The following is a 16,718-nucleotide window of genomic DNA, read 5'->3' as shown; positions in this document are numbered from 1 at the left end:
TTATGGGTTTTGGTGCAACTGTAAATGGGACTGATTCCTTGACTTCTCTTTCTGCTGTTTCATTATTGGTGTATAGAAATGCAACAGATTTCTGTATGTTGATTTTGTATCCGGAGACTACTGAATTTGTATATCAGTTCTAGCAGTTTTCTGGTGGGGTCTTTTGGATTTTCTGTATAGAAAATATCATGTCATCTGCAAATAGTGAAAGCTTGACTTCTTCCTTGCCAATTGGGATGCCTTTTATTTCTTTTGTTGTCTGATTGCTGAGGCTAGGACTTCCAGTACTGTGTTAAATAACAGTGGTGAGAGTGTACATCTCTGTCTTGTTCCTGACCATAAAGGAAAAGATCTGTTTTTCCCCATTAAGGATATTAGCTGTAGGTTTTTTGTATATGGCCTTTATTTATGGTGAGGTTTGTTCCCTCTAACTGTACTTTGTTGAGAGTTTTTTTTTTTAAATCATAAATGGATGTTGTATTTTGTCAAACGTTTTTTCTGCATCTATTGAAAGGATCATATGGTTCTTATCCTTTCTTTTATTAATATGGTATATCACATTGATTTGTGAATATTGAACCACTCCTGCAGTCCAGGAATAAATCCCACTTGATTGTGGTGAATGATTCTTTCAATGTCTGATTGGATTCTATTTGCTAGTATTTTATTGAGAATTTTTGCATCCATGTTCATCAGGTATATTGACCTGTAGTTCTCTTTCTAAGCGGAGTCTTTGGTTTTGGTATCAGGGTAATGCTGGCCTCATAGAATGATTTTGGAAGTTTTCCTTCCATTTCTATATTTTGGAATAGTTTGAGAAAAACAGTATTAACTCTTCTTTAAATGTTTGGTAGAATTCCCCTAGGAAGCCTTCTGGCCCTTGACTTTTGCTTTTTGGGAGATTTTTGATTACTGTCTCAATTTCTTTGCTGGTTATAGGTCTGTTCAAGTTTTCTATTTCTTCCTGTTTCAGTTTTGGTAGTTTATATGTTTCTAGGAATTTGTCCATTTCTTCCAGGTTGTCCAATTTGTTGGCATACATTTTTTCATAATAGTCTCATAATTGTTTGTATTTCTGTGGTGTTGGTAATTTCCCCTCTCTTATTTGTGATCTTATTTGGGTCCTTTCTCTTTTCTTTTTGATAAGTCTGGCTAGGGGTTTCTCAGTTTTATTAATTTTTGCAAAGAACTAGCTCCTGGATTCATTGATCTGTTCTATTGTTTTCCTAGTTTCTACATCATTTATTTCTGCCCTAATCTTTATTATTCCCCTTCCCTTTGCTCTCCTTTCCCTCTTCCCTGCTTGCTGAAATACAAGCATAAAAATGGCTAACTTGGCCTACAAGATAGTAGATGTGTTGCAGATGGTAGTAAGATGGTGGAGGAACGAGCCAGGAGGAGCACGGCTCCTTATTGATCATGGAGTTGCCACACTAGCCCTAGATTGCCTAAAATTATTTGAGAGAGAAATAAACTTATATCTTATTTAAGCCATTTTTATTTTGGGGTTTGTAAGACTCACAGCTGAACCTAATCTTAACTGATTCAATACTATTAAAAAAAATTCCTCAACTTTCTTTTAGGTAGTGTTTTGGCAGGAACCAACAGTAAAACTGTGTTTCCAACAGTCAACTTTGCAATAATCAAAAGACTATACTTTTCTGCATTTTTCTAAAATGAAAACATATTTTCTTTTATCAGAAAACACGGGCGCTTTCGGTGTCAAAAAGCAGAGCGCCTGCTCAAGCTCAGGCACGATCCTCGAGTTATGGGATCGAGCCCCACATCAGGCTCCTCTGCTATGAGCCTGCTTCTTCCTCTCCCACTCCCCCTGCTTGTGTTCCCTCTCTCGCTGGCTGTCTCTATCTCTGTCAAATAAATAAATAAAAATCTTTAAAAAAAAAGAAAAGAAAAAAAAAGAAAACACATTTCTATTTTGAAACATGAACCAAAGAGCTTTACTTACTCCTTAATTTAATTTTATTTTATTTATTTTTTTTTAAAGATTTTATTTATTTATTTGACAGAGATAGAGACAGCCAGCGAGAGAGGGAACACAAGCAGGGGGAGTGGGAGAGGAAGAAGCAGGCTCATAGCAGAGGAGCCTGATGTGGGGCTCGATCCCATAACGCCGGGATCACGCCCTGAGCCGAAGGCAGACGCCCAACCGCTGTGCCACCCAGGCGCCCCCTACTCCTTAATTTTAATTAAAATTAAAAATTAAAAAAATTAAAATTAAAAAATAGGATGACCTCCTGATATCTCTGCCAGGAGGTTACAATAACCTTTAGGAGAAGGAAATGATCTTCTAACAAGGTTTGAAAATATTGCTTATTTGAGTACTGGAAAATTCTGCCAAGTGCAATGGTTTTGGAAATATTGAAAATTAAGCTGTTCTTTCTTACATTAATCAAATAATAGGGCCATTAATCAAATAACAGGGCCACTTACTGCTTGAGAACACTCTTGGTTGATAACCTCCTGTAGCAAGAGGCCATGTGCCCAATTCATCTAAAAGATTACATCATTCAGAAACAAGCTAAACAGGAAGTAGGCTAAAACATAACTATGTATTATATCCCTTGAAAATGGTATCTGATCTCTCAGGTACTCACTTTGATTCTGAAAGTGATTTTAAAATGCAGGCTTTGCAGAAACTAATTGCTTAGAATGTGAAGAGCTCATATAGCTTGGCCGGGAAACAATTTCCACATATCAAAGGTTGATGACTGATGAATGCTACAGAAAGTCTTACAGTCTTAGCTTTTTTTCCTCATGAATTGCCTAGGCAACATTCCATACAGCACAGTGTAAATAGTTCAGACCTGAGTTCCAAATCCAAAAGATGGTGTCAGGGACCGATAGGGAGCTGTTAGATAAAGAGAGAGAAAATGGGTGGTAGGGAGATGAGGTCTGGTGTCTCTCAGCTGGAATTTTGCCATTACCTGCAATCTGTAATCTGAACAGTCAAATGTCTTAACTTCTCCTCCTCCTTCTTTCCTGGATGGAAAGTTTGGGATTTCCATTGTGGAAGATTCAAATGTGCTTTAGGAAGTTGCTACGTTGAAATGTAGCCCAGTGAATCAGGTACTTAAGTTGTCTACAACATTGTTTGGAGTTATTATCTATTATATCACAAACTCAAGTTCTTTGTTGTAGATATCTGGGTGGGTTTCAAGGTGCAGAGTGGAGTCCCTGATTCAGTTAGATGGGCTTTGCACAGAAAGGTGAAGGTTGGGATGAATGGGTAAAGACTGATGGACCCTCACTGGATTTCTTTCAACTTTTTGTGCAGACTAGTGGTATAAATATGCCTAGAAGATGTTCTCTCCCTAGATCTAGTACCAGTGTGTTCTCCTTGCTCTAGGCAGTTTAGGACAACTCAGATTGATGTCTCATCGGAAATCAAATGAAAAAATTAGAACATAGTTTAGGTCATTGATTTTGAAAAATCTTTTTATCAGTATGAACTTCTATAAAAAATAAAAAATTTTAATTTTAATCTCTATAAAAAACTTTATATTGACTCTCCATATATAAATTGCATTTTATTAGCACAATGTATTTTCAAAATTTTGTTTTTATTTATTTTCAATATATAATACATGCACATGATTCAAAATTTAAAGGTTATAAAATTATATGTGGAAAAAAAATCACCTTTCCACTCATCCTTCAGCTAACCAGTGGTTTCCTGGAGGCAATCTATATTGGTAGCTTGTTGGATATCTTCCCAGAGATTTTTTTCTTTACATGAAAGAAAATATAAAGATAAATTTGTTCTTCTTACCAAAAGAAAAGAGACTATGATAGTCTTTTATATCTTGATTTTATTGCATAGTGTTCTTGCACAATCATTTCAGTCAATAGATAAAAAATGTTCATTTTTATAGCTACAGAGTATTCCATTAATGGATGGAACATAAGTTTATTTAACCAATTCCCTATTGATAGACATTAGATTGTTTTCAATCTTTTGCCACTGCAAACAGTGTTGAAATGAAAATACTTAAGTCATTTTTCCACATACGAAAATATATCTGTAGGATAAGTTACTAAAAGCAGACTTGCTGGGTCAGAGGGTATGTAAATTGTGATACTGTCACCAAATTGCCCACCATAGAAATTGTGTTAATTTATACACCCATAAATGGCATGTGTGCCTATTTCTTTAAAACCTCATGAACAGTATGTTATTAAACTTAAAAAAAAACTTTGGCAATCATACAGGTGAAAAATAATAGCATCTTAATGTACAGTAAGGTTTCTTTTTCATTTCTAAGTGAGATTGAATATATTTTGATATGTTGAAGGGTCATTTATATTTCTTTTTCTGAAAACTATGTATATAATTTCTTATTTCTTGTTGGATTATTTGTCTTTACCTTATTGATTAGGTAGTATTTTTTTTTTTTTTTGCCAAGCACATATTTTCTATTTTTATACAGCTGAATTTATTAATCTTTTATTTTTGGAATTTTGGGTTTTGTGTTATGGTTAAAAAAGCCTTTCTTACTCTGATATTTTCCCCCATGGTCTGTGAGCTAATTATCAACTTATTGCCTCTCAGATCCAATTCACCTTTCAATATATCTCTGCAGTAATGGACAGAATCCCTTTAAACATTTCTCCTTTACATGGACCATCATGTTAAGCATTTGAATAGAGAGCAATGGAGGAACACTGCAGGAGGAAGGTGCTTTCCTGCTGAAAGCAATGGGGTATGAGAACATCTGATAATGCTCCACATGAGCAGATATTGCCCCAAACTAGCAGGCCCTTGATGTTACAGACTGAATGTTTATGTTCCCTTAAAATTCATATACTTAAGCCCTGACTCCTAATGTGGTAGCATTTAAGTGTAGCCTTTGAGAGGTAATTAAGTTTAGATGAGGTCGTGAGGATGCAGTCTCCATGATGGCATTAGCGACCTTCTAAGAAGAGGAAGGACACCTGAGCTCGCTCTCTCTTCACATACATGTGCTGAAGAAAGGCCATCTGAGCACATAGCAAGAAATCTGTCTGCAAGCCAGAAGAGGGCTCTCACCAGAACCTGGCTATGCTTGCACCCCAATTTCTAATTTCTAGTCTCCCAAACTTTGAGAAAATAAGTGTGTATTGTGTAAGCTGTCTAGTTTATAGAATTTTGTTGTTATGACAGCCTGAGCTGACTAAGACACTGCAAACTCCTAGCTCTGACTTGGTGATTACCTTACAGCAGTCGTCTTGGCACAGACACTGCCTGCTTTAGGCCTCCTGCCTGCACTAATGTCTCACTCCCTCTGCTCACCTCAGAGGTTTGTCTCCTGTGGCCCTCCCAATGATGCTGCAATTTCCATATGGATGCTGTCTGCTCCAGGCATCCTGTCCACATTGGTATCTCCACTCTACACTCTTACACACCAGTCACTGATTATAGCTCATCTATACCTGGAAGACTGCATCTTGCTTTCCCAGTAACCATGGACCAGCTCTGGCTTGGGAAAACCAGTAAACTTCTCTGCATCCAGTCAGCTGCAACTATACTGGTCCTGAACTCCAGCTTTGGGAAAGGAGTCCTCTTTTCAGATTTGTCTTTCCTGGAGATCACTCCCTCAGCCCTAAGGTACCATAAAAAGTTCTCATATCTTACAGTTGCTTTATTATCACAGTTTAGTATGTTAAACGATGTTAAAGTTCTCCATATACACTTCCCTTATTTAAATCACTGTGTAGTTTCTTGCTCCTGATTGGACTCAGACTGATACAGTCTGTGCTCCTACACAAACAGTTTCAATTTTTATATTTAAAACTTTGATCTATCTGGACTTTATACTGATGTAAGCAGTGAGTATGGCTCTAACTTACTTTTTTCCTACATGGCTATCCAGTTGACCCAAGCATTTACTGGATAATTTTTTCCAATATATTTTATTTTTTTAATTTTTAATTTTTTCTACATTTATTTAATTTGAGTAATCTCTACACCCAACATGGGACTCAAACTCACAACCCTGACATCCAGAGTCTCATGCTCTTCTGACTGAGCCAGCCAGGTGTCCCTCCAATTAATTTTATTTAATAAATTTGTTAATTTATTTAAGAGAGGGAGAGAGAGGTGGGGAGGGGCAGCGGGAGAGCAGAGAAAGAATCTTAAGTAGGCTCCACCCCCAGCACGGAGTTTGATATGGTGCTCAATCTCACCACTCTGAGATTATGACCTGAGCTGAAATCAAGAGTCAGATGCTTAAGTGACTGAATCACCCAGGTGCTCCCACTCCAATTAATGTTAAATACCATCTTTATTATATACTAAATTCCTACATATCTTTGGGTCTATTTTTAGACTTTAAAGTATATTCCATTGCCCTATCTTTTCAATCTCCAGTATCACACTTTGAATATGTTTAATATTTGAGAGGGATAGTTCCTAGCTATTTTTTTCTTTTCTTTTTTCTTTTAATTTGAACTTTGTTACTAGGATGTCCAGTTTTCCTGTTGGAAATTCTATCAGGAATTCCATTATATTTACAGATTGATTTAGAGATAATGGACATCTTTTTGGTCTGAATCTTCCCCAAAACTTCCCCAATGACTTTTAATTTGTGCAAGTCCTTTGTGTTTCTCAATAGCATTTTTATTCATATAAGTCTTGCACATCTATTATTAATTTCAATCCTAAGTATCTGACAATTTTGGTTATTGTATGAGATCTTTTCTGCCACTTTAACTTCAAACTTGTTGTTTGGAATATATGAAGGGTATTAATATCTGTATTAGTTCTTGCGCCAGACTATTGTCATGAGTTCTTTCATTGTTTGAAATAATTTTGTTTATTCTCTTGGACATCATTAATCTGCAGGTAACAATCATTTGATCTCATTTCCTATTTTTATATTCTAATTTATTTCCCTTGTGCAATTGCATCAGTGAAAATCTCCAGAATAGTTTTAAATAATAGTGATAACACAGGAATATATTTAGTGTCTTTTCATTAAGTATGATTTGATTCTTGAGCTGTCATAAACATATGTTGTGCTCAGGGATAGTTACCTATACCTACTTTATTAAAGTTTTTTTTAAAAATAAGACTAGATGTTGCGTTTTATTAAATGCTTTTTTTCAGTATTTATGGACATGAACATGATCATATTTTTTTCTTAGATGTTTTACTATAGTAAACTATATTAATGGATTCCCTAATATTACACCATTTTTTTTTATTCCTGGTATATGATCTTTTAAAATATAAGCTGGGGGTGCCTGGGTGGCTCAGTCAGTTAAGCCTCCAACTCTTGATTTTGGCTCAGGTCATGATCTCAGGGTCGTGGGATGGATCTCTCTGTCAGGCTTTGTGCTCAGTGGCGAGTCTGCTTGAGATTCTCTCTCTCCCTTTTGATCTGCCTCCCCGCACCCACTCTCTCTCTCTTTCTAATAAATAAATAAATCTTAAAAAAATATGTATAAGCTGGATTCTATTGCCTGTGCTTTATTTGGGATTTTGAATAGATATTCATAAATGAGACTTGCTCTAGTTTTTCTTTTCATGCAATATTTGTTGGGTTTTAGTATCAATATTATGTCAACTTCATAAAAAGGATTTGGAAGGTTTTTTTTTCTTTCTGTTGTATCAAACAGTTAAAAAACATAGTAATGATCTGTTCTTTAAAAGTTTGGTATTATTCCCCTGTAAAATCATTTGGTCTTAGTACTTTATTTTGGGGGAAGTTAGGGTCTTTGGCAACTTTGTTTTATGGGAAATGGTGAGTTCAGATTTTTCTATGTCTTCTGAATTTAATTTTGGTAATTATATTTGCATGGAGAATTATGCATTTCACCCAAGTATATCTGTAGTTATTTTCTCCTTATCTTATTTTGTGTATAGGCAGCTTCTCCTGCCCTCCTCAAACTAAGTTTACTAATGGTTTATCTATCTCCTACCCTTCCCCAAGGAACAAACTTGGGTTTATTAATTTGTTCTACCATTCTCTTATTTTAATATTCATTATTTTTTGTTTTTATTTTTATTATTTCCTTCCTTCAGCTTTCCATAGGTTTGTCTTTTGCTCTTAAGTTGCATGCTTCATTTATTTTGTTTTTCTTGTTTACTAATACAATTTAAAATAAATTAATATAGTTTAAAGATATGAATTTTCCTTCTAGCATTGTCTTTTTTATAACCCATAGGTCTGATATGTAGTGTTTTACTATTATTATTTTCTACACATATTGCAATTTTAGTTTGGATTTCCTCTTGACTCCAAATTTATTTAATAGTTAAAAATTTCCATTAGGTAGATACTTTTTGTTCTCTGGTTTTGTAATTTATTTCTAGTTTTATTGCAGGGTGTTCAGAAAATCTTGACTGAACTATCTGTACTTCTGGAATTCATTAAAGTTTTGGGTTTATTTGTGGCTTAATATATGACTGACTTTTGTGAATATTCCATGAGCACTTAAGGAGGACAGAGATTTCACAATATTATGATCCTATTTCTCTTAAAAATGTTGATGCCATGTTATTTGGTACATAGTTAATCAAAACTGATATATTTTCTATAGATTCCCTCTCCAACAAACCTTCTGTACTGAAGATCATCCATAGTGTCTACTCTTCTCTTTGTGTCTAGCATTAAAATGACATTCTTAGTGTCATTTAGTGCTTTTTGCTCCAAATTCAACCTTGTCTGATATTAAGATCATGTTCTTTTTTTGGGGGGGAGGTTCATTTGCCTAGCCCTTTGCCCTTTCTTTTATTGCCAACCTTTCTGAACAACTTTGTTGCACCTGTATCTTTTGAACACAGTAGAGTTTTTAATAGGTGAGTTTAGCACACTTATATTTATTGATATGACAGACATATTTGTTTTTATATTAACATAGACTTTATTTTCATAGCCTTTTTTTTTTTTTAGATTTTATTTATTTATTTAACAGAGAGAGAGAGAGCATGTGCATGTGTACAAACTGGGAATGGCAGGCAGAGGGAGAGGTAGAAGCAGGCTCCCTGCTGAGCAGGGAGCCTGATGCAGGGCTCAATCCTAGGGTCTTGTGATCATGACTTGCGTGGAAGGCAGAGGCTTAACTGACTGAGCCATCCAGGTGCCCCTCATAGCTTTTTTTTTTTTTTTTTAAAGATTTTATTTATTTACTTGAGAGTGAGAGCATGTGTGCGGGCACGTAGGAGCAGGGGGAGGGTCAGAGAGAGAAAGAGGGAGAAGCAAACTCTCCACTGAGCATGGAGCCCAATGTGGGGCTCCATCTCAGGACCCCAGGATCATGACCTGAGCTGAAGGCAGATCTATTTTCATAGCTTTTGAAAAATCACTATACTGTATAGCTTTTTGTTCTATATAAGCTTTTATTGTCATAATTAGAAAGGCTCGCATTTGTTTTAGTGATTACGTTTGTATAATTCCCTTATTTCTTTAGTACTATCCATTAATGAACAATAACAAAAATCTTCACTATAAACAATGACAAAATTTGTATATTTCCTTTTCTTACTCTGCCCCTCCCTCTCCTGTAGTACTCAATTATAGTTTATTATATTAGCTTTTTTGTAGTTTACTCTTATAGGGTTTAATGTAATATATCCCTATTATTTGTCACTTTTAAATAACTTCATTTGAATGTCAGCTATTAAGGATGAGAAAGTAAATGTTATAGCCAAATTAGACCACTGTTAGTCCTAAAATTCCACTGTAGATCATATATGGTTTAAATAATTCCTTTGTTCTCATGAAAAGGTAAAAGAATTGGTAAGATACTCACTGTAAGGGAATTCTTCCAAAATTCTGCTTTGAGAGGAGATTAATCATTTTGGTCAGATTTATTTATATTAAGGGCACAATGGATATAAAAGGAATTCTAATATTTTAATTATGATTCTTCTGTCATTATTCCTTATGAAAAGCTCAGGGTTATACTCAGAAATGAAATACTCAGAAATTAAATATGAAGAGATGTACTGAAGTATTCATCTTGGGCAAGGCTTCCTACCTGCTATCTTTCACCATTATATTTTGAGCTAACTTTGCAGACAGAAAATGTTAGAAACGTATATAGGTTAGAGACAGTGGATTTAAGATAACATTTTTCCTTAAACAAAGATTGTGTTGTTCTATACATAAGGTAATGACATTTTTCCAGTAATTTTCTTGAGCTTTTAAATAGGTTGAACTTATTGTTCTTTTGGAAGGATTTTTGGCTTGCAATTTTTCCTGAGTTACTGGTCAGTGATTTTTAGTGTAGAAATGTCTGCCTTTCCCAATGGAATGATTAAGGGACCAAAGGATTTATCTAGGGCTAAATGTACTGAGGAGAGCGTGAAGCATATAACATAGCCACTTAAGAAAGGGAAAAAAAATCCTTTAACCTTTGGTATACATGAGCTCATTTCTCAAAAACCCTCCTGTGTTGGATATCTTCCATTTGCCCTTCTAGATCACTCTCTACTTTTCTCTATCCCTATGCCTGACAGAAGATAGAAAAAGCCAAATGTGATCATGGGACAGACGTGTACAAGGAAAATGGAACAACAGAGGAACATAACCTGCCACATGACTGCAAATATCACTATCATTTTCATTGTGTCCTCATTGTACTAGTAGGGTATACATAATCACAGATTATATACAGTGAGAATTATACATTTTGTTTACCCATTCACCAGTTAATAGACATTTTAACTGTTTCCAGTTTGCAGCTATTATAAATCATGTTGCCATGAACATTCATGTAAATGTATTGGTGTAGACATGTTTTCATTTCTGTTGGTTAGATTTCTGGGGGTGGAATTGTTGGATTACATGGCAGGTGTATATTTAACTTTTTAAGAATTTGATAAACTATCTTCTAAAGTGGTTGTATCATTTTACCTTCCTGTTAGCAATGAATAAGGGTTATAGATTCTTCCCATTGTCACCAACACTTGGTATTGCCTGTCAGTATTGCCCATCTTTTTCATTGTAGCCATTCTATAAGTGTGTAAAATCACCTTTGTTTTTCTTTAGCTTTTTATTTTGAAATAATTATAGATCCACATAAAGTTGCAAAATCGTGGAGAGGTCCTGTGTACCCTTCACTCAGTTTCTTGCAGTGGTTACATCTTATATAACTATAGCTAAATTTTAAAACCAAGAAATTGACTTTGCTACAATGTTTGCATTGGGTTCTATACCATATTACCACACCTGTAGATTTACATCTTGCTAGAGGTTTGTCAATGTTACTGATCATATTGAAGAATCAGCTTTTTGTTTCACCAATTTTCCTTTTTTTCTGTTTTCAATTTTATTCATTTATACTTTTCATTATTTCCTACGCTCAGCTTGCTCTGGGTTTATTTTGTTCTCCTTTTCTAGTTTCCTGAGGTGGGATCTTATATTACTGATTTTGAATTATATATTTCCATTTCTAATGTAAGCATTTAGTGCTATAAATGTCCTTCGCAGCACTGCTTTAGCTGGATTCTACAAATTTTGACATGTAGTATTTAAATGTTCATGCAATTCAATATATTAAAAAAATTCCCTTGCCATTTCTTTTTTGATCCATGAGTTATTTAGAAATGTGCTGTTTAGTTTCCAAGTGTTTGGAGATTTTACGGTTATGTTTCTGTTATTGATTTCTACTTTGACTCTATTGTGGTCAGAGAACAAAGTGTGTATGACTTCAATTCTTTCAAATTTGTTGAAGTTACTTTTAAGGCCCAGGATATGGTCTATTTTGCTAAGTGCTCTGTGGGTGCTTGAAAAGATTGTGTATTCTGCTCTTATTCAGTGGAATATACTTTAAATGTTCATTAGATCCTATGGGCTAATAGTTTTCTACATGTAGATATTCTTTCTAGTTGTTCTATTACTTGTCAAAAGGGCATCTGAAGTCTCCAACTATAATTGTGGATTTATCTATTTCTTCTTTCAGTTCTATCAGTTTTTGCTTCATGTATTTTGCAGCTCTTCTGTTTAGTGTGTACCCATGTAAAATTGGTATGTCTTCTTCTTGGTTTGACTCTTTTATCATCATTTAATATTCCTTTCTGTACCTGATATTCTTTGCTCTAAAGTCTACTTTATTTGATATATTAATACAGCCACTTCTGCTTTGTTTTGGTTAATGTATCAGGGTATATCATTTTCCATCCTTATACTTTCCAGCCTACTTCTGCTGTGTTTGAAGTTAGTTTTTTACAGAGAGTATATATGGTTGGGTCATTTTTCCCCACTCTGCCAACCTATTTCTTTTAATTGATATACTTAGGCCATTTACATTTAATGTAATTATTGGTATGTCAGCCTGCCAATTTGTTGTTTTCTGTTGTTCCCTCAGTTTTTTGTTTCTCTGTTTTCTTTTACCTATCTGACTGTGGGTTACTTGCAATTTTTAAGAATTTTTTAGAATTCCGTTTTGATTTATCTATAGTGAGTGTCTTTGTATTGATCTTTAAGTGGTTGCTCTAAGTTTACATTATATACATATTTTATGTAGAAGTCTCTTTACTCTTCCCTGTTTATAATGCAATTATTTTAAATATTTCCTCTATATACATTAACAGTCACATCAATGTTACAAGTTTGGCTTTAACTGTCAAATATATAATTTAGAAAACTCAATAGGAAGGCTGTCCTGCTCCCTGCTCCCTTGCAGTATATTCAATAAACTTCTATCTCCTTTGTTCTGCCTTGGATGAATCCTTTCACCGCCCATGCCCGCTTCCACCCCATCATTTTGCTCCACATTTGGGGGTCCCCATCTGATTGAGAGAGACACCACACCTTCCTGCAGCTCCCACAGGGCCTCCACTCTGTCTTCTCAGACACCACCTCAATAGGGAGAGGGAGAAATACCCTGTTAATATTGGGTACGTGGGTGGGAGTCCAGGCTCTGTTGTTGTTCCCATAGACCCTAGAGGGAGGAGGTCTTATTCCCACCAGGTAGGGATAAAAGTTGTGATTTTCCACTAGGCCTTCTCTGACTACCCCTGCAGCAAGGCTATCTCAGGAAAGGGATGCACTAGAACCTCTGAGGTCTTTCCCATCCCTGTGATTCTGAACTTTATATAAGTGAAGATTTGCATTTCTTTGAGGAGGAGAGACAGTTGTCTATGTGTGAAAAAGCTTCATAAAAGCACTGTCCCTGGCCCAGTGTTTGCCTTCTGAAATCTGAGGGGGTTTTTCACCTGAGTCCTATGGGGAACTGTAGAGAAAATATTTTCATGTGTCTTCACAGTTAGGCTTTCTGAGCAAAGAAAGCTAGAACTTCGGATAAAAGACAAGTCTTGGAAAATAAAGGATAATTTAGACAGAGACCTCTGAAGACACTTAGACTTATTTCCCTGTATTTACATTTCAAACGGGGATGAAAGGGGTCAGTTGCTTACATTCCAAAGGACTGTAAATGCCAAGGTTTCTCTCTATCTCAGGAGTGGAGCAGGGGCAAGATGTGACCTATTTACACACTCAGATTAATAATTCTGGAGTTCCTCTTCTGCAGTATAAACTGTGGTGTCTCTCTCGATCAGATGAGGGCCCCCAAATGTGGGGTAACAATCGGGTGGAAGCCAGTGTGAGGCAGAACAAAGGAGACAGAAATTTATTGAATATACCCGAAAGGAAGCAGTGGGCAGGACAGCAAAGGAGAAACTGCCTGCAAGGAGGCAGTGAATGGGGCTGTACTTAAAGTGGGAAGGTGAGGTGGTATGGGGACATATGGAATTTTCCCTTTTTTGTTAACTGCCTGGTCCTAAGTACCCCACTGGTCAGTTAGGGCTTATCGATATTTTGAGGTGGGTTGTCTGATGGGCTTGTCTCTATTCAGCCAGGTGGTTGCTGTGTGCCCTTCTGCCTTCATCAACTTTCCATGCTCAAGCCTGTTGCCTAAAAGCGGCCTCTACATAAACCCTTCATGTGCAGGATGACATCTGGCTCTCCTTATGTTGCCTGTGGGGTATTGGATGTGAAGAATGGGCACAGTTATTGCTGTAAGTAATAATAACTGTGATCTCTGCTCCAGAAACCTCATATTTGTTTTCAGGATCAAATGATCAAATATAGATATACTCACCACAAAGGGAAGGATACACTCATGTTGATTTTGTACCACATATAAGCTGAAGAGGGACATGCGGCTGGGGCCCATCAAGCTGCAGGCTAGAGAGAAAAAGTTCTGCAGAGCCTCACAGAGGTTGGAGCAGGTGTCAGCCCAGGATGGTAGGGCAACTTGCACAATGAGAAGCCTTGGAGGTTGCTGGTAAATCTGCATGGGTGTGGAGGGTCCTTTACCAGTGCTTCGCCCATGATACATGGTAACTAGACCAGAGATGAACTGCAGCCACTACCTGGATATTCTCTATACCTACAGGGAAGGAAAGAGAAATCACTGGGTTTCATAAAACTGAATCATGCTTGGTTGAAATGATGAACACAGGCCTAGAGGACTAAGTCTAGAAAGGAGTCAGGCTGAGTACTAACTCAAGTTTCTCTAGGCTATCCCATCTTAACAGCTCCCAAGGGATCTAGATGTTTACCTGTAATGCAAGGCTGAGCGAGCTTACAGATGCTGAGTGGAACTAAACAAAAAGAGACACAAAGGCCAAATTTCAGTCTCAAAGTAAGTTATCTGCTCTCATAAACTTTATTTCTTTATCAGCATTTATTGTACTGTATTTATAATTTGTTTCTTTGACTGCCTCCCCAACTACACTGTGAGCTTCCCAAGGCTGGAGAACTTGTCTTGTCAACTTTATTTATTTATTTATTTTTTTAAAAAAGATTTTATTTATTTATTTGACAGAGATAGAGACAGCCAGCGAGAGAGGGAACACAAGCAGGGGGAGTGGGAGAGGAAGAAGCAGGCTCACTGCGGAGGAGCCTGATGTGGGGCTCGATCCCATAACGCCAGGATCACGCCCTGAGCCGAAGGCAGACGCTTAACCACTGTGCCACCCAGGCGCCCCTTTGTCAACTTTATTTATCAGTGTTTAGCACAGTGTTTATTTGGTACATAATAATTCTTAAAAATAAAAATATGACCAAGTTTTCTCCCATAGGACCTATGCAGGCAGAGCGTGCTAGGAAAATGGTGGAGTAGGAGGACCCTGGGCTCACCTGTTACCTTGTGGCTGCCTAGAGAACACCCACATCAGCATAAATAACCCAGAAAGCAACCGGAAAACTGGCAGAACAGACTCTCTGCAGCCCGGCATAGACAAGAGGCCACAGTGAAGCAGATCCACCCCTTCCAATCCCTCTTGGCAAGATCCCATCAAAGCAGTGCCTCAAGCCTGGCAATGTGTACGCAGCCCAGAGAAGGGTCAGCATCACTCCAAAGTGAGTCCTGCTCCAGGGAGAGGGGAAGATAACCACACACCAGTTTGACTATGACCCCAGCAGTGGGCTGGGGGCAGGCAGCTGGTCTGACTGCAGACCCCACCCACCAACAAAAGCTTCTCAGGGGACAACACAGGGAAAGTGCCTGCAGTTTGGTGCTATTTCATCTCTGGAAAACACCTGCTCCGACTCAACTGAAGCCCAAGACAGCCCTGGACTGGCCCACTAACACCACAGGCACCAGACTCTGACCACACAGAGAGCCATGGCAGGCTGGACTGAAGGCAAACACAGCTCCGCCACAACAGTAGGACACCCCTGTAGCAACACACGTAGGAGACACGCCTGAAGCACCATTTTCTGGTGAAAAGGAGACATTGCACTGCAAGACTTCTTCTTCATAAAGCCGCTACTTTCAAGTGCAGGAGGTGTAGCTAACTTTCCTAACACACAGAAACAGATGTAGCAATAGACAAAATGAGGAGACAGAGGAACATGTCCCAAATGAAAGAGCGGAATAAAATCAGAGCAAGAGACCTAAACAAAATGGAGATAAGTAGTATGTCTGATAGTGAATTTAAAGTAATGCTCATAAAGATACTCGGTAGAATTGAGAAAGAAGTACAGAACCTCTATGAGACCCTCCACCAAGAGATAGTAGACATAAAAAAGAACCAATTAGAGCTACTGGACTCACTAAATGGAAATAAAAATAGACCAACTGGAATAAAGAGCAAACAACAGGAAGTAGAAGAACTTATCAGCCACCTGGAGGACAGAGTAATGGAAAATAATCAAGCTGAGCAGATGAGAGGGGAAAACAATATGCAAAATGAGAATAGACACAGGGAACTCAGCAACACTGTCAAACGTAACAGTCACATGATAGGAATCCCAGAAGAAGAAGAGTGAGAAAAGGGGGCAGAAGATTTGTTTGAAGAAATAATAGCTGAAAACTTCCTGAATCTGGGAAAGGAAAGAGAAATCCAGATTCAGGAGGCACAGAGAGACCCCAATAAAACCAACCCAAAGAGGTCTGCACCAAGACGCAAAGTAAATAAGATGGCCAAAAGTTGTGATAAAGAGAGAATTTTAAAAACAGCAAGAGAAAGGAAAGCAGTGACATACAAAGGAAATCCCATACGGCTATCAGTGGGTTTTTCAGCAGAAACTTTGCAGGCCAGAGGGAGCAGCGTGATAAATTCCAACTGCTAAAAGGAGACAATCTACAGCCAAGAATACTCTATCCAGCAAGGCTTTCATTTAGAATAGAATGAGAGAGAGAATTTCCCAGAAAAAAAAAGTTAAAAGCAAAACCAGCCACGTCCCTGTCACACACGATGCCATCGGCCTGTGGGTCCCAAAGTCACAGTCCAGCTGCCCTCCTGCCTGAGTCAGCATGCATGG

The 16,718-nt window shown here is 37.3% G+C and overlaps 1 protein-coding gene across 1 annotated transcript in view; it reads right to left on the bottom strand.

Annotated features, from left to right (window-relative positions):
• LOC103671424 (meiosis 1 associated protein) overlaps positions 1-14,354 on the bottom strand; it is a 64,029-nt gene extending 49,675 nt beyond the window's left edge. Inside the window, exon 1 of the mRNA XM_008700039.2 lies at positions 14,047-14,354. Coding sequence (XP_008698261.1) covers positions 14,047-14,286 — 240 coding nt within the window. The 5' untranslated portion in view covers positions 14,287-14,354. The remainder of the gene's footprint in view (positions 1-14,046) is intronic.
• Positions 14,355-16,718: the final 2,364 nt, after the last annotated feature.

The sequence above is a fragment of the Ursus maritimus genome, unplaced genomic scaffold, assembly GCF_017311325.1.
Source record: "Ursus maritimus isolate PB19 unplaced genomic scaffold, ASM1731132v1 scaffold_6, whole genome shotgun sequence".
Lineage (NCBI taxonomy): Eukaryota > Metazoa > Chordata > Mammalia > Carnivora > Ursidae > Ursus > Ursus maritimus.
Note: the sequence above shows the minus strand (reverse complement) of the source record. Positions and strands in the feature narration are given on the sequence as shown.